The sequence below is a fragment of the Gallus gallus genome, chromosome 1, assembly GCF_016699485.2.
Source record: "Gallus gallus isolate bGalGal1 chromosome 1, bGalGal1.mat.broiler.GRCg7b, whole genome shotgun sequence".
Taxonomy (NCBI): Eukaryota; Metazoa; Chordata; class Aves; order Galliformes; family Phasianidae; genus Gallus; species Gallus gallus.
Genome location: NC_052532.1, coordinates 79989296 through 80013210, shown reverse-complemented (window position 1 = coordinate 80013210; position 23915 = coordinate 79989296). Strand labels below are relative to the sequence as shown.

At 53.0% G+C, this 23915-nt stretch overlaps 1 protein-coding gene and 1 non-coding gene across 3 annotated transcripts; both read right to left on the bottom strand.

Annotated features, from left to right (window-relative positions):
• Positions 1 to 9807: 9807 nt before the first annotated feature.
• On the bottom strand, positions 9808 to 21681 carry GPR156 (G protein-coupled receptor 156). Of its 2 annotated transcripts, none has more exons than XM_416556.8 (10): positions 21528 to 21681; positions 17865 to 18072; positions 17117 to 17253; positions 16790 to 16928; positions 16548 to 16658; positions 16328 to 16453; positions 15724 to 15819; positions 13086 to 13322; positions 12069 to 12227; positions 9808 to 11540 (listed from the first exon to the last, which is right to left on the bottom strand). In XM_416556.8, the coding sequence occupies exons 2-10, from the start codon at positions 17967 to 17969 to the stop codon at positions 10359 to 10361; spliced, it is 2292 nt and encodes a 763-aa protein (XP_416556.4). In that variant the 5' UTR covers positions 17970 to 18072; positions 21528 to 21681; the 3' UTR covers positions 9808 to 10358. The 2 variants fall into 2 exon arrangements, with proteins under 2 accessions (XP_416556.4, XP_004938230.2); XM_004938173.4 differs by lacking the exon at positions 21528 to 21681 and adding an exon at positions 21099 to 21182.
• A 2124-nt stretch (positions 21682 to 23805) lies between these two features.
• On the bottom strand, positions 23806 to 23915 carry MIR6609 (microRNA 6609). The gene has a single exon (NR_105477.1). It is a non-coding gene; the product is annotated as a microRNA 6609 (primary transcript).

Genomic DNA, 23915 nt, shown 5'->3' with positions numbered 1-23915 from the left:
AGCTCCTGAGTGATTCATCCTGTCAAGAAGGAGATCAAGCGAAGGCGGCGGGAGGCCTGTGTGGATGAACAAGAGGACCCTGTCTGAAGTCTGGCATGAAAAGGAAGTGCACAGAAGGTAAAAGCAGGGTGAAGTGACCCAGGAAGAATCTTTGACTTGTGACACCGTATTTTGGCAATTCCAGATCCCTGAGAGGGGCTCCATAAGTGCTGAGGAAGCTGGCTGATGTCACTGCAAGGCCATGCTTTGAAATATCATGCAGATCAAGAAAGGTTCTTGAGGCCTGGAGGCATGCAAATTACAACAGAATCATAGAACATCCTGAGTTGGAAGGAACCAATAAAGATCAGCGAATCCAACTCTTAGCTCCACATAGCACCATCCAAAATCCAAATCCTATTTCTAAGAGTGGTATCCAAGTGCTCCTTGAACTCCGGCAGCTTGGGGCCATGCCCACTGCCCTGGGCAGCCTGTTCCAGGGTCCTACCACTCACTGGTGAAGAACCTTTTCATAGCCCCCCAGTCTGACCATCTCCAGACACAGCTCCATGTCACTCCTGTTTTCAGGATGGGCAAGAAGGAGGCACTGGGGAACTACAGGCTGGTCAGCCTCACCTTAGTTTCTGAAAAGGTAATGAAGCAACAACTAATGGAATCTGTTTCTAGACTCATGAAGAGCAAAGAAGGTGACTGGGAGCAGCCAACATGGATTTACAAAGGTGAAATCAGGCTCAATCAACCTGACAGCTTCCTACAACGAGTTGACTGGCATGGTGGATGAATAGAGAAGAGTGGATGTCATTTACTTCAAGTTTAGTAGGTCTTTTTACACTATCTCCCATAACACCCCTATAGAGCACTCAGCGAAGCATGGGTTAGATTAGTGAAGAGTGGGGTGGGTCAAAAAGTGGCTGAATGTCCAGAACTGGAGCATCATAATAAGTAGCACAAAGTCTAGCTGGAGGACAGTCATTAGCGGTATGTCCTAGGGGTCAGTATCAGGCCTTTTACTGCTCAATATCTTCAGCAAAGATCTGAATGATGGGGTGGAGTACACCTGAAACAATTTTGTACACCATACAAAGCTGGGAGGAGGTGCGGGCTGCCATTCAGAAGGAACTGAACAGGCTGGGTATTGGGCAGAGAGCAATCTATAAAGTTCAAGAGTTCTGCACCTGAGGAGGAACAGCTCCATGCCCAAATACATACTGGGCACCAGCAGTTTGGAAGGAAGCTCTGCAGAGAGAGACCTGTGTTGTTCTTGTGAACATCAAGCAGCTCTCCTACTCAGGAAAGAAGGCCCTTTATGGTGTCAGTTCTTATGCATTTTGCTAAACTTGATTTTTCCTTGAGGTAATTACAGGTATTACCGATATTATTAGCTATACAGAGTACGTATACCTCTGAGGATGAGGTGATTATGGTGAATCTTGAACTTAATAAAACAGACAGAACTGTCCTTAAAATACAAGATTTGGGGATCATCACTCATGGCTGAGATTTGATACGGGTGCTTTCAGCAGAATATGCAAAGTGTGGGCAGATGGAGGCTGGCAGAGCACACAGGGCAAGGTCAGATAAGAAGTGGGAGACAAGTGAGTTATGACAGCCAGTGCTGAGTACTGCACGAAAGAATTTCAGTTGGGTTTCCCAGTCTATGACAATATGGGCTGGGCTGGTTGTGTGCTGGAAGCAGTAAAGTTAGAGCACTAGTACTGCATCAAGACAATGTGCCAAACGGGCAATTAAGTCAGAGGCAATATTTTCAAGCTGAGCACCCAGAAAATAGTGAAAATGGAATTAATGACTGCCTGGGAGAAGTCTGATTTAAATGGCCACCCAGGAACTCAGAAGCAAAGGCAGTTCTCCAGAGCAGTATCCAGCAAGCTGAACCACAAACTGTCCTTTCTCCTGCTGAGTTCCCAGTCTCCTTCATGGCACAGTCCTGGTTTATTTTATGCACTGAGGCAGGATCCCATTAAGAAAAAGTATGCGATCATGTCATTATCGTCTGCCTCGAAAGAGAAGATTAGAAAAACATTTGTCAAGAATGGTCTAGGAATAATTGGTCCTGCCTCAGGGCAAAGAGATGGGCTGGAATCCCCAGCTGGCTCCTTAAGGTCCCTTCCAGGGCTGTTTTCCACAGAATCATACATGCTGTAGAAAGCCAAATTAAGTTTGCACAAATTGTTTAAATTCCAGGCTCCCTTAACTTCTGAGTTCTTGATTTCAGAGACTTTTTGGCACAGATTATGGCATGCTGTTTTTAGGATCCTGGCTGGTTTGTTTTAAAGCAAAGTCGACGTAGCAAGGATACCACGATGTGTACATCTCCAAGGTCCCTCCAAAGCTTATTAGAGTTAGATCAACCACAGGAACGTCTTCCAGGGATTGGCAGAGGCAATTGTGCCCCCTCCAACTGTCCAAGGTAAGGGTGGCTGTAAGCAGAGGTCACTGTGCTGCTGAACAGCCTTGATGTCAAATCCACGTGCTGGGAGCAGACAAGATGAGAGAAGGTGCCTCTGCGTTCCCTCCCAGACTGCAGAGGGCAACATGTGCCACCAGGATATTTTTCTACCCATGTTTCTCTCATTTCCCACTTTTTCCCAGACCCTTGAAAACAAGCAGCACCTTACCTTTTTCCCAGCAGCTGAATCCTTGGTAGCTTAATCCATTCTATCCTCACTCAGAAAACGAAGTTCTCCATCCTCCCTCCTTCTCTAGCTATTCCAGCCCAAGACACAACACATTCTTCGATCAGATTTACTCCTTCCCTTTAGGACTGGCTTTCACATCCACTTCTTCTGCTTCAACACCAGCATGGTGGTCATCGCACTAACTGAAAAAAGCACTGCTTCCCTGCCAGCTCAGTACCCCATTTCACAACATGATGCAGTGACTTGCAGGGGGAGCACGCTTGGCCACCACCTGCAGAAAGCCTGGCAGCTGCAAGGAGATGGAGCATGCTCCGAGAGGGCTTTCAAGGGATGATTGGGAGATGGCTTTTTGTCTGCTGAATCCTAAGACCCACACAAATGTCAAAAGCCACAAAAGTTACACTTGCAGTTTGTGTGGCGTGAGGGAAATGAGGTGTCTCAGACAAGAAACAAAAACAAAAAAACAACAAGAAACCCTGGCAGATGTGCTGGAAATGAGGGAAAATGCATTTTTTTTCAGACTTGTTCTTGGAAACATCCCGAATCGTGTTCACTTTAGCTCTTCCAGAACACTCGGCATGAAAATTTTGGTATAATGCTTAGATGTTTAGGAAACGATAGACAAGTGAATCCAAGATGTTCCTATGGAAAATGCAGCCTTAATATGCACTGGGACGTTAATGCTAGAGAATGAAGTAATAAGTATTTCTTCTTCTTTCACTCTTGCTTTTCTCCTTTCCATTCTCACTCATTATAAAAAAATTGCTAATTGCTGCACACTCTGGGCCTCTAACATTTTAGTCTTCACTGGAGACCTTTTTACTGCAGAACAAATTCCTTGTTATCTGGAACTTCTAAATTAATTGATTCCGCTGGTTACTGCAGGCTCATAAAAACAGTGGTATTAAATTGGGGACAAAAGTCGAAGGCAGAGATAAAGCAGCAGTATGCTCAAGCAACCGAAGTGATCTAAGCACCGTCCTTGGACTTCTCTTAAACAGATGACTTTACTTTGTAAAGACAATATTCTGGCTTATTAAATTAATTGATGTTATCCTGGGCTTGGGCACGCCTGCTGAGCTGCTGAGAAATGCCACCAGGTTCACGTTACAGGTGGAAGCCACTGTACTCTCTTCAACAGACACGGCTGCCAAGAGATGGCTATTGCTGCCTAAATGACATGAGCAAATTCATGTCTCATAGCTGTTTTGGTCATCCCAGCAGTTCCTTTATACTCTACAGGTAGGTTGCAAACTTGCAAAAAAACAATGAGACAGTGGAAATTTTGCTGTAATGAAAGCATGCCTCTGAACACTTTCAGACACGTTGCAGCAGAACAAAGCTGTGACCTGTTCTTTCATCTGTCACCCTAAGGGCAGGAAGATCTTTAAAAGTCAATGCCTCATTTCTGAGTGTGCATTAGAACAGCCTAAACTGGTCACAGGGGGAAATTATTTTATAACAATCCTGTAAAGGGAGAGACGAACACTCAGTTGCTCAGCTTTCAGCAGCACAGATCTTGGCACCCATGCGGAAAACCAATGAATAACTTTTGAAACCATGCTGTCCCCATCTTTCCAGCTGCCCTGTAGCGTGGGTGGTCAGTGCAAAACTGACCTTATCTCCTGCTGCTGCTGCGGGACTGTTGGCTGTCCCGGGCCAGGAGGGGAACTGCCCAGTGTTGCAAAGTAAATAGGCCTCTGCTGGGTCTGGCTTAGGGGCATCACCCCTTCTTGTAGGACAGTGCCCCCCACAGCCCAGCTTCTGACTGCGTAGCAGGATGCCTTTTTTAATTATTTTTTAAGCACTTTAGTAGAATTACCTCACTTGTGGGGTTGTTCCTAACGTTGCCATTATCTAGAAATATCTCCACTTAGTAGTAGAAATCTCATGCTTATTTCAGCAGATGCTTGGATTTCTAATGGAGAGAAGAATTCTTGGCTCTTTCTAACTTGCGACTGTCAAATTCCAGTTAATTCCTAGTGGTGTGATTCTGGGAAATTTGGATGTTTCCTCTTTGTGGGAGGACAAAAATATATGCAAGAGCATGCACAAAACTATGATCTGATTCACTAAAACCAGCTGTTTGAACAAATCATCCAAACACAGCAAATACTGATTATTCAACAGCGACATCAGTCTTCACCGCTTGTGTCCCAGCCCGTTGCCTGATCTCCTTCCTCCCTTCTCTGTCTCAACCATGTTTTCCAGAGGATGTTGGGTTTCATACTGAGGTTCAAGCATTCCTGGCTAAGAAAGCCAGGAGGGCTGGGAGTATTGGCTCTCATTTTCCTGCTCATTGAAGGGTTGACCTGCCTCTCTGGCCCTCCTTGGGAAGCACTCAAAAGCTTTTTGTAAATACATATTAAGGAAGCCTGAATGTATCTCAGGGAGGTGGCCCTGCGTCCACTTGAATCACTTGAATGACAGCTGAATGAGACCTCTCTGTCAGGGAGTCACAAAGAACGGGTCACAGGAAAGCACTAAATGCGTTTTTGTAACTGGTATGAAAAATGCTGTACTAGCGAGAAAATGAGCTGACACTTGTAAAAGCATAATCCACCATCAAACGAAAGATTCACCTGTCACAGGAATAGTCTTTATCCAGCACCTGTATTTGGGAACTGTTTAAAAAAAACACAGCTGCTTTCAAACAAGAACTTGAATTTGCTCTAACCACTTACAGTATATCCTGCTGCCCATGGATCTGCCAAGCTGAGCTGTAAATGCAAAGTGTGATTGCATCAGCTCATGATATTCCTGCTGTACTCTTTGGTTTGAAATATTGCCCTGATAATTTGAGCTAGATACAAGGTGAAACTGCCTGCAAAGCAGCACATACCTCTGGGAGGGTGTCTTGCAGGTTGTATTCGCCGCGTCCAATGAAAAGGGAATGCTATTCACAGAATCATGACTTGTATTGGAAAGGACCTCGAAGCCCATCCAGTTCCAACCCACCATTGAGAGCAGGGCTGCCACTCACTAGATCAGGCTTCCTCAGGCCCCATCCGACCTTGATTGCCTCTGGGCATGGGGCATCCATAGCTTCTCTGGGCAACTTGACAACTTCTTTGGGCAAACTGAACCATTCTTGTGTCATCAGTGTCATGTCATCAGGACACTGCACAGGGTATGCTTTTGTTTTCCCTGTCTGTGGCTCCTTGAGAGGTACCAAGGTCTTCCTAAGAAATTTGGGTCCCTATGGGTGTCCTAAGCCATGGGAAGCTCCAGCAAGCAAAGGCTCTTCAGAACCAGGCACAGGTGCACCTCCTGGTACTTGCAGGAGGTGTGCTGGAAGGAAACATCAGCATATGAGGGATGAACAGGCCTCCCTCTGCAAGTACACTAATGTTGGTAAATCCAGCACTTGATGGGTACCAGGACCCCCTGGGCCATTATGTTTTTGCTGACCCCCAGGAAAGCTGCCTGCTTCTGGCATGCCCTTCTGGTGCCCTAACTACTGATGAGTATTTCTTCTCGTCTGCTTTCTGAAAGGTGAGCACGGTCCCATTCTTGTACTTGACAAGCTCTTTAGAGGAAGAGCAGCAGCCATGGGCTGCCGGAAGAAACTAGAAATAGAAGATCTATTGTCTGAGTAGACAAGTGATTCTGGGAAGCAAAGCCCCACTCTATCAGCATATAAGACAGTAGGTTAAAGAAGGAAGAAAAGCTATTAACAAGAAGGCAGCACTGGCATGAAAACAAATAGATAAAAATAGGCTCAGAAAAAAATGTGGGCTGGAGATCAGAAACAAGTTTCCTCGGTGTCAGAGTGAGGCTATGGAATAACCTGCCAAGAAAACTCCTAGCGACTTCTGAGATGGACTGTGATAAATTAAGAAGAGGGACTTCATGACTCAGTGCTTGTCATAGCAAGGGAACATGACAATGACTTGGAGATCCCTCCTAGCCCCGCATTCCTGTTGATATGATAACAGAGGAATCTGTGTAAGGCGCAGTAAGTGCTGAATCACTGAGTGCTTTATATAGCTGCCTGGCAGAACAAAGTCCCTTGCTCTCATCCTGTCTGCAAGAAGCTCTAGGACAAAAAAAAAAAGAGAAAAACAAATGCTTACGTAAATGGTTGCACTCTGACAGCAAAAAGCATAAAGCTGCAGGTGCCTGAGATAGAGGAAAACCAGCTCAGCTCAGCTGCAGGCTCCTGTACAGTGGAGAGAGCTAGTGGCGTGGCAAGAGACCTCGCTGGGAGAGGCGCGTGCCTGGAGGTGAGTGTGCCCCGACAGCTTCAATCCATAACTTCTAACACACAAAGGAAACTCAGTGCTACAAACTGTGTGTGCGTATCCCATGCACTTTCTGCACCGTGTGCATGGAGGGGATCGTTTCCACAGTGGAAATGGTTACGTAATGCAGCAGAAATTTATTTAACATCAACTGCTGAAGCAGCCACATTTCTCCTACCATCTCAGGACCCACTGATTTTTGTATGGTGGTTTTTTTCTGCCCCTTGAGTATGGGATCACTTTCTGAAGCACAAGGCTCTCATCAGGGTGCCACTTACACCCATGGGTTTAATGCCTCACACATGGACATCTACAGCTTAGCTGCCTTTGGCTTTAAGAGCAGACTTTGCGGTAAGATCAGCAGCTGCAGTTGGAAGAGTACATAGAGGTAGAGGCCAAGGAGGAGGCATATGTGAAGAATGGGGTAAGATAAGAGACTGACCTAGTGTCTGGGCTCAGGAAAGCAAGAGTGTTCAGGAGAGAGCTTCACTGAAGCCCTCATGGTTGTTGGACAACTCTTCCACAGCTTCTTTTAGACCTGTGGAGGTGCCCCATATGGATGTCGGTGCTCTCCCACCTTCTCAAAACCTGAAGCCCACTCTATCTATAGAAGGGTCATCAGCTGCTGCTCCTCACATTGCCACAGGAATGTCCCATGGTTAGCAACACTTCTTTTTCTCTCTGCAGATTGGAGAAAGGTCCTTCATGGGTCACCTGTGGAAGATTTCCTGTTGCACTGACCATAGCAGGGCACAAGCATGCTGGCTGAGACAGCCTCGTTATCTCCTCCTATGAGCCTTGTATAGTTTGGAGACAGCAGCTGGAGTCATGGCTCGTGACTTGGAGACATAGCTCAGGAAGCTAGAAACGTTCAGAGGACATCACTGCTTGTGTGGGACATCGATGCTACAGGCCTCAATGTGTGAGATGGCTCTCATTGAGCTCTCTTCTGTAAACACTGGCAGCAAAATCAGGGCACTGCGGTCCTGCTGCCAGAGCTCTCAGTCTGCCTTTTCACCATGGCAGAATGCACATCCCTGTTCCTACAGTTGCTCAGAAACCTTGGGTTCTGGGCAAGGTCCTAATTAAGGTGCTTTGAATCAGCTAACAAGGAGACAGGCTCCACCAAAGGCTGTGTACAAGGTGCTGTGTGGGAACCAAATACTAAGTACTAAATACCAAATACTAAAGATAAGCAGTAGGAAGGCATGCAGTATGCAATGCCCTATGTGACAATCCCATAACACCAAGGGCAATAAAAGCCAGCCCATCATCTCTCGCTGTTCTCTCCTCTCATGCGCAGGCAGCCTGGTCCATCACACTGCTTCAGCTCCTCCCACCTGGATTCAGCATGTGTTCTTTGCTGGATACGGGAGAAGGCTGGAGCTGGGAGCCCCCGAAAGCACTAGGCATTGCTCACGTACACCCTCTCCATCTTGTTGGCACCACTCTCCTTCCCCACATCCCACCCTCCCTTCAGGGGATCCCATAGCAGGCAGAGCCTCCATCTCCCTGCATCCCACCAGGGCAACAAACCCCATAGAGCCAAGCCCAGCCCCTCCAGCACTGTCTCCACCATTCGGCTGCCCTCACAGCTGGGGAAGGGTCCACCAGGGCCTCAAGAAGACATGGGCCTTAGGGATTGGGATCACACTCTGGAGCGTTCCCATTTCAGGAACAAAAAGGAGCTGGGGGAATTGTGTTCCCCTTAACACTATTAGCACTGCTGACTGGTGGAGGGAAGGAGTTGTCCCGCTCTGCTCTGTGCTGAGTGGCCTCACCTCCTGCACTGGGTGCAGCTTTGGGTGCTGCAATGGAAGAAGGATATAAAACTATGAAAGAGCATCCAAAGGAGGGCTACGAAGATGTAGAAAGTTCTGGAGCGCAAGGTGTGTGAGGAGCGGCTGAGGTCCCGTGGTGCGCTCAGCACAGAGCAGAGGAGCTGAGGGGAGGCCTCATGGCGGCTGCAGCTCCTCACAGGGAGCGGAGGGGCAGCGCTGAGCTCTGCTCTGTGTGACAGCGACAGGGCCTGAGGGAACGGCATGGAGCTGTGTCAGGGGAGGGGCAGCTGGGGGTTAGGGACAGGGGCTGCTCCAGAGGGCAGTGGGCATGGAACGGGATGCCCAGGGCAGTGGGCATGGCCCCAAGTGCCAGAGTGCAAGGAACGTTTGGACATTACCCTCAGAGATAGGGTTTGGATTTTGGGTGGTGCTCTGTGGGGCCAGGAGTTGGACTTGATGATCCCTGTGGGTTCCTTCCAACTGGAGATATTCTATGATTCTGTGATTACTGGGGTTGGTGATTTGTTCCAGAACCATAAAGTTCAGCAAATCTGGAGAAAGGCAGGGAAGAAAAGGCAGTGATGGTGAGGGGGTTCACCCTCACAAAGGGTGATCGAGAGAGATACGCTAACACATATCATTCGGAGCTGGGCTTGGGACACATCTGGTGCCATCCCTTCAGCACAAGCTGCTTCCTGCCTTCACAGGGTCCTGCGGGCTGGGCTCCAGCTCTTCTCCCTTGGAGAAGTTCAACACCTGGGGTGGTTCCCTCTCTCTGGGACATCCATTTGGTGCCACTGGCTGCCGCCTGGCCATTACTGCTCTCCATAGGCTGAAGAAGGAGGGAGGGCAGTACGGCCTGATTACTTCCTGTGCTGCAGGAGGGCAGGGGCATGCAGTGTTGGTGGAGCTCTACCCTCAGTAGGGGGATGAGGGACTGCTGAAGGAGTATTCATGTATTCTGTGCCTGGCAATGCCATTTCAATGCACTAATGAAAACATACATACAGTCCTTCTTGGGAAGGACCTTTGGTGGCCTTTGTACATATCTTTTAGCTATTCTTTCTCCCTTAGCCTTCTTTTAGCCTTCTTTCTCCCATGGTGGCAACCACACACTGAAATGCCTTCACACTCATCCCAGCAGGAGCGGGAACACCACATTTACTGGTCTTGGTATTTCTCAGATGAAAATTAAACAAACCGCATTAATTTAAACAAACCTAAACCACTCCAGACTACTTCACCCACCACAAAGGCATACAGCAGGGCACATGGGCCCCAGGAAAAAAAAAAAAAAAAAAAAAAAACCAAGGCAAAAAAAAAAAAAAAAAGGAGGGACCTTTTCAGATCCTCTTTTAAGACTGTTTGGTTCTCCTTTCCTTCAGCGCCGACCTGAGTGTAACCTATGACCGTGCAACCAAGCCACATAAAACGCAGGGACACATCCAGAGATGTCACCTTTGGACTCCACGCTTGAATTCAGACACTACTGAGCCTTAACAGAGAGCCTCCAATGTGCACTAGGCCACAAGGCCTGGCTCAGAAGTGGGACAGGCTGTGAGCTCTCCTGCCGTCCCCATCCCAGAGGGATGCACTTCTGCATCGCTGTGTTTCCTCCAGCATGGTGTGTTTTGGGAGGAAGGAGGCACTTGCCTTTGAGGCATGGGTGCTTGTGGTCACACAAACGTGGGTTTCAGATCTTCTTTGAAGTTCACAACGGGCTGAGTCTTGCCCTGGGGCTCCAGCCAGCATCCCACGGCTCCGCCAGGCTCCATATCTGTCTCTGTGCTGCTGCTGCTGCTGCTGCCCAGAGAGCCACGGGGACTCTGCAGACAGAGCTGGCAACACGGCCGGTGGCAGCAGGGAAATACTTCCTCGGAGCTGCTGCTGGAGTCCGAGTCTGGGTAATGGTACAGCGAGTGCAGGATGGGACGTGCCGGCACCCCTAGGCTACTCTGCTGCCGCCAGTCTTGTAGGGAAGTGTTGCGGCGACCCTCTAATTCTGTGCCGCTCACTGCCCAGCCCCGTAGCCCCGGCCAGCCCTTGGCAGGGATGGAGGGAGAGGACAGCGATGGTTGGGGGAGACCCCTGCCAGCCCCCTCGCTTTCCTTACCCGGCCCAAGGCCGGCTGGCTCCCCATGACTCCGGGTGCCCGGCCTGCTGCCAGCTGTGCACCAGGCACGGGAGGATGCAGGGAGGCCAGTGGAGGTGGGGGGCAGCAGGACACGCCGCCGCCGCCGGGTCAGGTAGGGGCTGAGGGAGCTGCGGATGGCTGGGTGCCCCTCCTGTGTCCCCCACATCCTGCCTGTGTGTGAAGGGAAGGCCGGGCTGCAGGTCCTGCTGTCCAGGCTGAGCTCCTGCAAGACTTCCTGCAGCTTCTCGCTGCTCACATAGCTGACCTTGGGGGGATGCTCTCCAGCCACACCAGCTGAGGCATCCTGCTCTAGAGGATGCTTCCCAGCAAGCATTCCACACTCCTGGGCATGTTCTGGGCTGCATTCAAGGCTGCCTCCCATGTCAAAAAGCAGTGTTGGTGAGCACTCAGGCTCCTCCGTCAGTTCACGCTCATGGCTCACATGTTTCCAGAGGTCCTGAGCATCGCTGCTAAGAGGCACGGGACAGTGAGGCAGTGCACACAGCACAGAGGAAGTCTGCTGCCCATCCTTCTCTGTATCCAGGGGCCAGTGCTCCCTGGGCACATCCCCAGCGCTGCTGCACTTCTCACAATGCTGCCCTGTGCTCTGCGCACAGGGATTTGGCACTGCAGGGCTGCAGCCACCCTCCGCTGACATCAGCCTCATCAGCTTCTCCTTGGCATTGTTCACTTGCTCCTGCAGGCTCTCAATCACGGCGTTTTTCTGCATCAAACAAACAAATGTGTCAAGCTTCTCTGCTCTCACTCCATCTCTGCATTTCTTTCTTCCCTCCCTCCCTCCCTCCCTCCCTCCTTCCTTCTTCTCTCCCTCCCTCCCTCCTTCCTCCCTTCCTCCCTCCTCCCTCCCTCCCTCCCTCCTTCCTTCCTCTCTCCCTCCCTCCCTCCTTCCTTCCTCTCTCCCTCCCTCCCTTCTCCCTCCTTCCTCCCTCCCTTCTCCCTCCTTCCTCCCTCCCTTCTCCCTCCTTCCTCCCTCCCTCCCTCTCTCCTCCCTCCCTCCCTCCCTCCCTCCCTCCCTTCCTTCCTTCCTTCCCTCCTTCCCTCCTTCCCTCCTTCCCTCCTTCCTTTTTTAATAGAAAACCAGGTTATGCCCCAGTTTTGACACTTCAGGATGAGGACACAGAATGACAGGACAAAACAAACCAGCTCATCCTCTCAGGAGGGGGGACGGAGGTGTAACGAGGGGCTGCCCACCCCACCAACCTGAGGGTGGAGAGGCCGTCAAGTCCCTTACCTCTGTCAGCAGCTGCTTCATGGAGTTCTTCTCCCCAATCAGCTGGTAGAGCTGCTCCTCGCTGTACACCGAGTGGTAGCTCCTGCTCGGGCTGCTGAAATATTTTGCCATGTGGCTCAGAGTCTGGTTTTCCTCTTCAAAGGTCTTCCACTGCCGGAGCTGCAGGCACAAGGAGCTGTTACTGGGGGGAGGCAGCCACGGCAGGGAGAAGGAGACAATGGGATGGGGCATGGAGGACAAAGGCTGTGACAGATGAGCATGGAGACAGGCAGTGAAGTGGTGCTGCCTGGAGCATCCTGCACAGCCACACCCTGCCCGCTCCCTGCCTTGGCTTCTAATACCAAGATAGTCAGCTCCTGCCTGTCTTGCAGCCTTCAAGCATGCAGCAAAAGCCCCCCCCCCTCCTCCAACCCTGTAACAAAGAGAGAATTGCACACCGCCTTGGCCCCAAATCGTTGGTGACAAGCCATCAACCAGCAGCGCTTCGGGTCTGTTTTCTTGCCTAGTGCTCTGCACAGCCCAGCTCACACCGCTCATCGATCTCAGGCGAGCAATAGACGAGCAAGCCCATTAGGAGAAACAAGGCGATGAATTAAAAGACGCAGGATAAATAAAATGCTCGAGGCCCCCAGGCTGCAGCAATGGAACAGCAGAGGCAGAAGGCACAAAGCAGCACAGCTCAGCCTCTCATCCTTGCTCAGAGAGCACCAGCAGGCGTGGAGCTTCTCAGGGGCTGCTAACACGGGGGTTGGGGCTCTGTGCTTACATGGCACTGATGGGCTGCAGGAGGATTGCCAACGCAGGCGGCGGCCTTTTTCCTGTTTGTGCGCCTGGGTGAGATCCCCCAACTCTTGCACAGATCTGCTCTTTCTTCAGCTTCACCTCTTCCTCCCTTCCTCACCTCATTTCCTCGAGCCCTAACATCCCTCCAAACCCAACTCCAAGCAAACAGCTGTTTCCTCTCACTGTGACAATGGGCGCATTTTTCCCACTAACGGCACAGAGCTGGCACTGTACCTGGGGGACAAAGATGAAGCAGTTGATTGTCGTCGTACACACAAAGATGCCTCCAGAGGTGAAACCGAAGAGCAAATTGTGCCAAGCGCGGAAGAAGCGGTGAATCAAGACAACGGTGCCGGCCACCAGGAAGATGAGGTTGACCCCCACGATGAGCGTTAGGGACTGGTTGACCGGCGGAGAGCTGACGCTGTCAGTCAGGCCGGCCAGGTACGTCCCGTACAGCAGCAGCACGCTCTGGAAGCAGAAGCCAGGGCCTGCCTTCAGCACGGAGGCTGGTAGAGCATGGAAAATGACATCCCAAGGCCAGCTCCCACCCCATGCCAAGACACCGGCTGCCATCCTGATTAAGGCCCCCTGATGCATCCTGCAGTCTGCATGTGTGCAGCAGGCACTCCACAGAGAGCAGCAGCCACGGGACAGGGATGTGTGTCAGCATCAGCTTGGCAGGAAGGCAAGAGCAGTGCTAGCAGTGGGACCAGCAATGCCACGGGGCAGGGTACGGCCTGGAGAGGGAGAAAACCTTCTCCGGCATGCTGCCATGGGAGCAGCCAAGGCAGATGAGAGATACAAGTCCATTCAGGGATGTTTTGCAACAACATGGGGATGTGGCAGTGGGGGACATTCTGCAACAACACAGCTCTGACGGAGCAGAAAGGAGGCTCAGAAGAATGTGCAGAAGGAAACAGCAGGACGGAAGAAGAAGGGGGGTAGGCTGGAGGGAAGAGGATGTCCTTGGTGCCTCTAAATAGAAATCCGGGAAACCACTCGGTTCAATTCTTTTCCCTTCCCTGCTTCCTGCTCGACTCCAGTGGTGGTGCTGGGGCTGGAGGAGGGCTCTACGCACAGCAGCCCCTTCCCTGCTCACACTGGTAGACAGCACTGAGTGTTTTATGCCTTCCTCTGTATCCCAGGGCATGATCTGCCATAAGCATCCTTTGGAAATACCATCTAACACATTCCTTGCTAAATGCAAGGACCCAAACAGCGGGAATATGACTCCTACATTACCCCTGAGGCACCCAGCAAGTGCAGCTGTCAGCCTTTTGCTGCTAATAAATATTAAATTGTTATCTGGACATCGAGAAGAGCCTTGTGGCCAGTGCTGCACATATTCTGTAGGCTCTCAATCTGAGATCACTGTGAATTGCCACAGGGAGCAGCGGTGGTGAGAGCGCGGAACTAGGCAGACACTAAACCTGCTCCATAGGAGCATGTGAGTCCTAACTGGACCACAACCACATTCACTGGATCGTAACAGCATTCACCACGGCACACCTCCAAACACACGTCCCGAGGGCAAGCACCAAAATGCCATTTAAAATTCATGTAGTCTGCCAGGGACACAGACAAAAACACTGCCATCTGGTAAATTGGAACTTTAAATAAGCACAGGGCTAAGTTTTGTTGTTGTTGTTTTAAATCCTGAGCGGAGGGCTGCACTCCTCATTCAATTGATGACCTTGGCAAGCCATTGCTGCCCATTGCTGCGTGCCAGTAAAAGCGGGATAATACACTGAGTGGCTTCACAAAGGGCTGAGAACAATAATGCCTTGGAAGATAAGAAGTGCTACATACCCACAGTGATGGAGGCTGCTCTCCCATTAGTATAAGTCCTGATTAACTCCAGAGAAACCACTGAAGAAATACCTGCTAGGTAGGATCGGGGTCAGGCTGAAGGCACCGCTAATTAAGATTAACTATGACCAAAAAGGTTTTATTGTGAACGGAGGAACAAAAACAGTCTACAGGAAAGGCATTCCCATCTAAGCCTCGAAGAAGCCTTACACTACTGGAGACAATGTCAGGAACGGAGACACAGCACTGAAAGTGGCTGCCCAGGGGAGGTCTGAAGTCCCCAGCACCAAAGGCCTGTTAAGGCTAGGCTAGGTAAGCTGATGTCTCTAAAATGGAGTGGAGGGGGGAGAAGGACACCGTCTTGAGGCCTCCGTCTACTCTTTTTTCTATAGTTCCTGGTAGATGGTCGGTGAGTCAGAAGCGGATGAAGCCATGCGCAAGGGCAGGCTGTGATCTCACCAAAATGTACTCGCTGAAGTGCTTCCAGCCTCTGCCAGCCCAAAGACACATGAGACCACGGATAATTACAGCTATAATTACACTTACATAGTTACATCAGTATAACTAACTCTCCTGGAATATGAATGGCCGCGTACAACGCTACACCAGTGAAAGTGAGCTTCAGTGGTATAATTAAGCCGATAAACATCCTGTACAGGTAGGCACCAAGCACCTGTCGTCAGCACCTCACCTCCCTGATGTGGTGGCAGAGGACTCAGGGGCATGGTGCATCACTGGGGTGGGCGGTCAAGAGTAGCCTCATGGAAAAAGTGAGCTTTGGAAATCATTAAGGCAGAAGTTCTAAGGAGGAAGAGAGACGAGGCGTGGGTGGCTACGAGGTGAGAACTGGAGAGCCAGAGGGGATAGAGTGGCTAAAAGGGAATGCAAGAGGGAAGGAATAGAGATGAGAGGATTTCAGGGTGAAGAGGAGCAGCTGAGATCTGCAGCGCACATGTGGCTTGGGAGGGCAGTGAAACTACAAACACTGCTAAACAGTTTAGGCTGTGAGATCAAAAAGGAGGCGAGATACATTGTGAGAATCAATAAATCGGTTACGTACCTTAAACCCTAAAATGAGAACGAGCCAAAGATCGGAATAAAGAGATGCACAGGACTGCATCCGGCTCACTGAGCAGGTCATGCCCTTCTCTGTGGCCTAGGAGGCAATGGGAAGGCAGAAGTGAAGACCGCTGCCCTGCCCAGGAGCAGACAGACCAATGGGCAGATGGGTCTGCAAACCCAAGCAAGTCTCCTCTGCACATTCCTAAAGGGAAATGCCGAACCTGGTGCTGCTGAGGGAAGACAGTTAAAGGGAAGTTGTGGTATTCCAATTTCAACAGGGATGATTACGCCTTTTCCTAGAGCAGCTGCAGACGGCAAGGGGCTCTCCTGTGGCACCCAGATGACCTGCACAGACTGGCCTTGGCCATTCACCAGGACACCACTACTCGGCCTGGCAGAGCTCTGCTACCAGATACCGCTTCCAGGTCTGTGGCTGATCCCTCTTCATGTAATAGGCCATAGACACAAGCCTAGCCTGGAGCATCCAGAAGGCTCATCCCTCTGCCTGGTTTTCAAACAGCCCCTCCAAATGCTTAACCGCTGGCCAGCTTTGCCAGCAGAGCTCGGACAGGACACGGCACAGCACTGTACCATCCCATTACCCGCAATGAGACGCTGAGGCTCCGGAAGCACTGGATCGGGTCGGAGAAAACCCACGTGAAGAGCAGCACAGCATCTGCCAACACCAACACCACCACCATCACCAGCAACTGGAGGTCTTTGATAATCTGCAAACATGTGGAAGTGTTAAAGGAGAGTGATGTGGTGGTAGCAACAGCCATCCCAAACCGCTGTATGCTGTTCTGGGCACTCGGTACTCACCACCCGCTTGTCTGGCACCCTCTGGGTGAACACCTTGTAGAGCCTCCAGCTCTTTCCCAGGATGGGCCCAAGCACCAGAGAGGTCCCCACACACAGCAGGCAGAGCCGCAACTGCAGGCAGGGAAAGGAGCTGGACTGGGGACACGTCTACAAGGCCCCAGCTGACACTCGTGTCCCGCTCCCACCCATGTCCATGCATGTGGACACGTGTGAGGACACCCGTCCTGGCAAACCCTGCTCACCTGGATGAGCATTTCCACCGATTTCCCCGATGACTCCAGGCTCTGCTCCTGAATCCCGAAGAGGTAAGCACTAGTGTAAGTCAAGCCACTGCCCAGCAGGGTCACAACGTTCAGATTGGGGCTGGACATCTTCACGATCCTCCAGGAGACAAAGCAGGGAAGTGGTGACAGTTACTGAGCGCAGCAGTCCAGCAGCACCGGGATGAGGTTCCCTTGCAGGGATGAGGGTGGCCTTGCTTGCCTCAGGCTCATCCCTGCCATACCTGTACCCTCAGCACCGGCCCTGAGCCCTGGGGAAGACCTTGCAGCAGGAAGGGAGGCCCTCACCTGTTTTTCCTGAAGCGGATAGTGAAGACGAGGAAGAAGAGCGCAAGCAGGACTCCTCCGGTCAGAAATGTCCACACAACTCCCAGGAGGGCAGCAGAGAAGGACGGGGAGCTCTTCCCACTGCGGTCAGATGATGTCTGAGGAAGGTGGAAGAGGTGAGGAGGAAGAGAACATCGCTGGGGCTCCCAGTGAGGGAGGTTCCTTCACTGGCATGGCTGCTCAGCCCCAAAGGACATGAAACCATGCTTCCCAAACTCCTCTCTCTCTCACACACACACGCACAAAACAGCTGCTGTTTCCCTGGACATCAGCGGCCTGTGTCTGTGTGAAGTTGATGGAGCACTTTGTTTACCACTGAGCAGAGTAAATCCTTGCCCTAGCAGGGGGAATATTAATTGTAGCAAAGCTGCCAGGGCCGGGGAGCCAAGCAGCTTATGGCCCTCTCATTAAGGGCTGCGCTCGGCCGGTCCCTGCGGCAGCCTCACGTGGAGCCAAGCGCCTGCACACGCGTCCCCGAGTTGTTCCTGCCGGCCCAGCAGTGGGGACAGGTGCCTCTTATTGCAGATGGTGACTTTTAATTAAATGCTGCTCTATTAATATTTGAAAAGCCCTTTGAAGTGGCAGGGGGCGGGAAAGGCCAAGGGCAGAGAAGGACACCCAGCGTGCAGCCTCTAGCAGGAGGGGACCGTGTTGCCTCGTGCCCTACACCATCCCTCCTCCCAGATCCCCTTCCCTGGAGGAAACGTACGATAGTGACGGTGCAGAGCTCCTGCAGCATCCGCTGCTGCTGCTCCTGGTTGCCGAAGCCAGGCTGGCCATCGCAGAGGTCAGAGCAGTTGAAACCCAGCTCCATAGCACATCCCCAGCCTTCACCCAGGACAGCCTCTGATTCAGCGCAGGGTGCCCGGCTGACACGGTGCCATCCCGCACCGTCCTGCCCGGCCCCTCGGGGTGCCCTGCAGACCAACATGGAGTGGGTGTCACTGCGGCCGCCAGCCCCCAGCGCCGAGCCGAGGCCAGGCGTGTGCCAGTCCTGGCACCCCGGCCCCCGTGCGCTCTCACTGCCTCCTTTGCTCCTCTTCGGTGGGGATTTTAATAGGCCTCATTACCATTTTAGACATGAGGTCATACTTATGCTCAAGCATCCCTACCCAATTACCATTGTCACTGGTTTTAATTAGCTTCCCGTACACGGCCCTAAGCGAGGCTCCCGCCGCCAGCAGCTGGGGAGGACGCGCGAAAGCTCTGTCGCTGTTCACTGGTAGTGGCAGGGAGGCAAAAACTTTCCAGGAGTGTTCCTTGGGGCTGCCCCCAGCACAAGGACCCCGAGCTCAGACCCCAAACACAGCTAAAGGGCCTAGCACCACCATTCCCCTCCTCAGGTGCACCTCGTGGGCCAGATGCTCCTGGGAAGGAAAAGCTGCCACCACTGTGTGCACAGCAAAAGGCCAGCACCAGGTGAGGCTCTCCCACCACTCACAGATGGACGTGAGTCTGCAGGGAGCTCATGGGGCACCTCTGGGTGAACGCAGTGATGTCCAGCCACCCCTCAATGAGTGGCACCAAGAGCCAGAGCATCTCCCCATGAAACTGCCCCTTGGGAACACTTTGGACAAAGGCAATTTGCATTCAACTCAATGTCTCCAGGGGTTGACAAGCTGCTTCTTTTGCTTCTCCAAGACCCAAAGATGACTTGTCTGCTGATGCTGAGCAACTGTATTCAAGTGCATAAACATCCTGCAACAACACTGGTGATGTCTGATTGAAAATCTTGACTCTCTCAAAGTTCCTCCTTGCCTTCAGATCCTTTTTTGAAAAAGCAAAGGAATAAAACCCCAAACCTAAAGAAGCTGCAAAATCTATGCAAAATGCCTGAGCCCAAAGCAGGCACGATGAAGGTTTCACCTCAACAAATTATTTTTCATCTAGCATTGACAGAGACTTCTTCCCCCCCAAAACAAGGCAGTGTCACAACTCAACGAATCCAAAAGTGGAAAACCAAAGAAGTCAATTTGCAAACAACAGAACGATCTCCACCTTTCTCGAACACCTCCAGGCACGGTGACTGCACCACCTCCCTGGGCAGCTGTGCCACTGCCTCGCCGCTCCTTCTGAGAAGACATCTTTCCTAATACCCAACCTGAGAGAGACCAAGAAAGGGACCTCTGCTAATCCGTGCAGCTTATGCCCCCAGTGATGGGAGATGGGGCCTGCTGGTGGCGAGCAACCCCGGCAGGATGGGATGCCGGGCCCCACGCCTAAACCACCAAGCCATTTGATAGCTTTTCCAGTAGATGAATGACACGAGATGGGTTTTGCAATTCAGAAAACTCTGGCGCTTCTGAGAAAGATTCGTGCTGCTCCCTTCTGCCATTCTTGCCCAACAAGATCCCTTCTCGTTTGACCTGAGAAACCTGCAGCATCGCCAACCCCAAGGCGACCAAAAAAATCCCAAGCTACACTCACTGCGGCACCCCCAAACACAGCTATTCAATAACTGCCTCTTCCTCTCTCCTCTCAGCCTTCCCATGCACTGTTTCCAGCCACCCCTACGGAGCAGCCATGCATTCACCCTCATCCACGTTCCAGATATGGAAGAGTTGTGGGTGCCCATCCATGCTGCCAGTGCCATCACCTCCTGCTTCCATCCCCACTGAGGGCTCCCCTCTTTGCAAATCCACCTCTTCCCAGCCATTCCCATCCAAATCCTGTCCCAGTGTGCCACTCTGAGCCATGGCCCTGAGCTGCAGCAGTGGTGGCCTCCAGGCACTCGCACTGTTGGCAGCCACGGGGAGGCACAGCCTGCTCTGCACTCCATAACTGCACCCAAAAAAGCCATCCAGCTTGCTATTTACATCAGCAACTCAACCCGTGGCTGAGGTGTGTGGGACTTAATTAAAATAGAGGTTCTCTCCTCGCTGCTGAGCTATGGAAGTGCAGAGGGAGAGGCCGCAGCGGGACGTCTCCATGAAGCTGCAGTGCAGATGGAGGCTGTCCCCCGGGAGCTCACCATTTCAGGAGCTGGCAGAGAGGAGCTCCTGCAATCAGACACTGGCCCCGATACCCGTGTGCTCCCACAGGCCGGGTGAGGGTGGCAGCACCGCCAAGCCGGGCAGAGGGGATGCTGCCAACCCAAAAGAGCTCGCCATCGTTGTTATTATTTTTGCCTTTTAAAATCAGACGGGAGCTTGGAAATCAGGCGACAGGCTCTGACCTCGAAACAGGAGGCAGAGCAGTCTCTGGTGCCTCCTGGGGAGGGCCCCGTGTGGGTCAGAGCCACGCCAGCTCCCACCGGGCTCGCCCTGGCACGGCGCAGGCGAGGCGATGCCGGCACATCAAGGGCGCCAAGAAACGCCAGCTGCAACTCAACACGGGCTGCGGGCGGGTGACGGCTGCCAGTTTCCAGGGATCTGGTTTCCCTGCTCTCCTCCGAGCCCCGCTCAGGCTGCAGGGTGGCCGTGGGGCGGTGGAAAATGCGCGGCCCGGGCTGCGTGCGACGCTGACATCCAGCTGAGGCCGAGCGGGATGTCACGAGCCGCTCCCGGCACGCTGCCCCCCAGCAAATGAGGCAGGAGCGGGGCTGCGGGGCTGCAGGGCCAAACGGGACCCTCTGCCCTGCCGAGGGGTTGGGCGCAGCCTTGCTTCCCTTTGCTCCCTTCCACTCCAATGAAACCCCGTGGGTTCCGGGGAGCGAGCTCACCAGAGCCACAACTTCCCATCCCCGCATCCCGCAGCCAACCCGCTCCTGCTCAGCATCCCCCTGCACGGCACAGCTTGTAGGGTGCGGGGACTTTCAAAAGAGGGGGAAAAAAACCACCCCCTCTCACGCCCACCACCGTCGCGAGGCCGGAGGTGATCTCTAGGCACCGCGCCGCACCCCGAGCACGGAGCAACCCGAGCGCGGAGCGTTGCGAGCGCGGAGCCCACCTCCCCGAAGCGGGGCCCCAGAGCCGCTCGCCCCCCGCTGCAGCCCCCGACCCACCTGCACCGGCCCGAGGCTCTGCGGAGCGCCGCCGAGCTGCGAACCTCGGGGCTGGCGGCGGCTGCGCCCGGCTCGGCTCGGCTCGGCTCGGCACGGCACGGCACGGCACGGCTCGGCACGGTGGAGGCGGGCGGCGGGGAGGGGCCGGGGCGGCCCCGCTCCTCCCGCCCGGCTCGGCGCCTCTCCGCCGGGGTCCCGGTTTCCCTCGGTCCCGGCTTAAACCCGGGGGTCGGGAGCTCCGAGTCCCACCTACAGACCCTGCGGCCCCCGGCATCCCCGCTCCCTCTCTTTCCCTCTCGTCTCCCGCAGCCCCGACGCCCGCGTTAACTTCCCAGCCTCTCCCCACTCTGTTTGACCCGGTTTTCTTCCCCGGCTCCTTCAGCCGAAAGCCCTTCTCCCCACCGGCACCCGGGCCCGACCCCGCAGCACCTCTGGAAAGCGCCGTGCTATGCCGGGCGGGCGTTCTCTTCCTCTACACCCCGTTACGTCGGCGGCTGCTCCGGCAGGCCCCGGCGTGCGCAGCGATAGCTCTCACTGCCGCCGATGCCCGAAGCCCCGGCCCTACACGAGAGGGGAGGTGGGCAACGGCCGCACCGCGCGACGCTGCCACGAACGCCTCTCCGGAGACGGCGGTTGACAGCCCGTTTATTACAGGCGGGATTTCCATCCTAAAAGTTCACATTACAGCACAGTGTTAGAATCGGCCTCCGTTTCAGCTGTGGCTTTGGTCACCTGCTGAACTCTCCGTTAACACCTCCGTTTTCAGTCCAAGTTGCCTTTGGGATGAACTGCATTTTGTATTTTCTTCGGTTTGGGGAAAATCGGCCTTTTAAGAAATCCAAACTCCTGTCTGACTGCCTATGGCTGTCCTGAGATGTCCATCCTGGCCCCGCTCACTGAGGCTGTGGGTTACACGCACGCACGGAGCGCTCCCTCTCGGTTTTGCTCATGAGCACCAATACGCACACAGTCTGCTCCGAGGTACCTAAACACTAAATCAGGTAACGGCGTGATCCACATAAAGCTCTGTGCACGTCTGTCGTTTGCCATCTTCTTAGCATGTGGCAGCCAATGACTGCAACATCTCCGCTAAAGCGAGGGGGAACGGAGCTAAACTGAAAGCGGGGAGATTTAGGCGACATGTTAGGTAGAAATTCTTCGCTCAGAGAGCAGTGAGGCACTGGCACAGCTGCCCAGAGAGCTGTGGGTGCCCCATCTCTGGAGGCATTCAAGGCCAGGTTGGATGGGGCCCCGGGCAGCCTGAGCTGCTGGGAGGCAGCCCTGCCAACAGCAGGGGGTTGGCACTGGCGGAGTTTTGAGGTCCCTTCCAACCCATTCTTTCCATACACTCAGCCCACTCAGCCCACAGTCCCCTGACTTTAAACTGGCGAGGCTCTGGCCCATTTGGGTGGTCATTTGGATATTCTTCTTTTTATCTGAGGCTCTTGACTACCCTCTTGTTATTCCCACGCCATCCCGTTGGCTTTGTGACCCTTCTGAAATTGTCTCTAGCGACATAGAATCATGGAATCATTTGAGTCGGAAGGGACTTTAAAAGTCATTGAGTGCAGACCCCTGCAATGGACAGGAACATCCACGGCTTGATCATGTTGCTCAGAGCCCTGTCCAGCCTGGCTTTGAATGTCTCCAGGGACAGGGCAACCTCTACACCTCCCTGGGCAACCTGTTCCAGTGCTTCACCACCCTTATCTTAAAAAAAAAAGCTTTTTCCTAATATCCAGTCTAAATCTCCCTCTTCTGTTTTGAAACCATTTCCTCTCGTCCTATCACCACAGACTCTGCTAAAGACTCTGTCCCCTTTATCATTCTTGTAGCCCTCCTATACACACGGAAAGGCTGCCATCAGGTCTCTCTGGAGCCTTCTCTTCTCCAGGCTGAACAGCCGGAGCTCTCTCAGCCTGTCCTCATAGGAGAGGTATTCCATTCCGTGGATTGTTTTTGTAGCCCTCCTCAGGATGCACTCCAACAGGCCCACATCTCTCCTGTACTGAGGACTCCACATCTGGACGCAGTACTCCAGATGAGGTCTCATCAGAGCAGAGCAGAGGGGCAGGATCACCTCCCTCGCCCTGCTGGCCACGCTTCTTTTGATGCAGCCCAGAATACAGTTGGCTTTCTGGGCTGTGAGGACACATTGCTGGCTCATGGCCAGCTGCCATCCACCAGCACCCCCAGGACCTTTTTGGCAGGGCTGCGCTCCATCCTTATATCCCCCAGCTTGTACTGATAGTGGAGACCTACAGCCCACGTAAGCAGAAGCTATGGCAAAGTCAGAAGCAAGAATTTCAGCTCCAGCGTGGTTTCCGCTGTGCTCAGAATCCAAGTTTACTCCCACCCGTGGAAACTGGTTTGTGAGCAACACCCTGCTCACCCATCCTGTCTCCTATGCAAACAAGGCTGATCCCAGATTCACCTGACAGGAGGTCAGGCAGGTACAGAGGGCTCAGGCCTGAGACATCATGCAGCCCCCGTTTGGCCATTTCCCCACAGTCAACGAGCTGCCAGTGGACAGGTGGTGCGCTCGACTCTCCCTGATCCATTCCACTCCACCTGCTAAGCAGAACCACGAAGCTGTTAAAAACAGTGTGGGTCTGTAGATTTCATGCACCCTGCCAGGAGCAGGATGGGATCCCACCCGGGATGGGGACCATGTCAGGACAGAGGGTGGCAGGGCAGAGTTTGTAAGAAGGCAGCAGGTTGGCTCTGCAGCAATGCGGTCAGAGCACAGGGGCTGTGATCAGCCTCGGTGAGGAGGCACCAGGCACCTGGCTCTGGCAACAACGATGCAGATTCTGT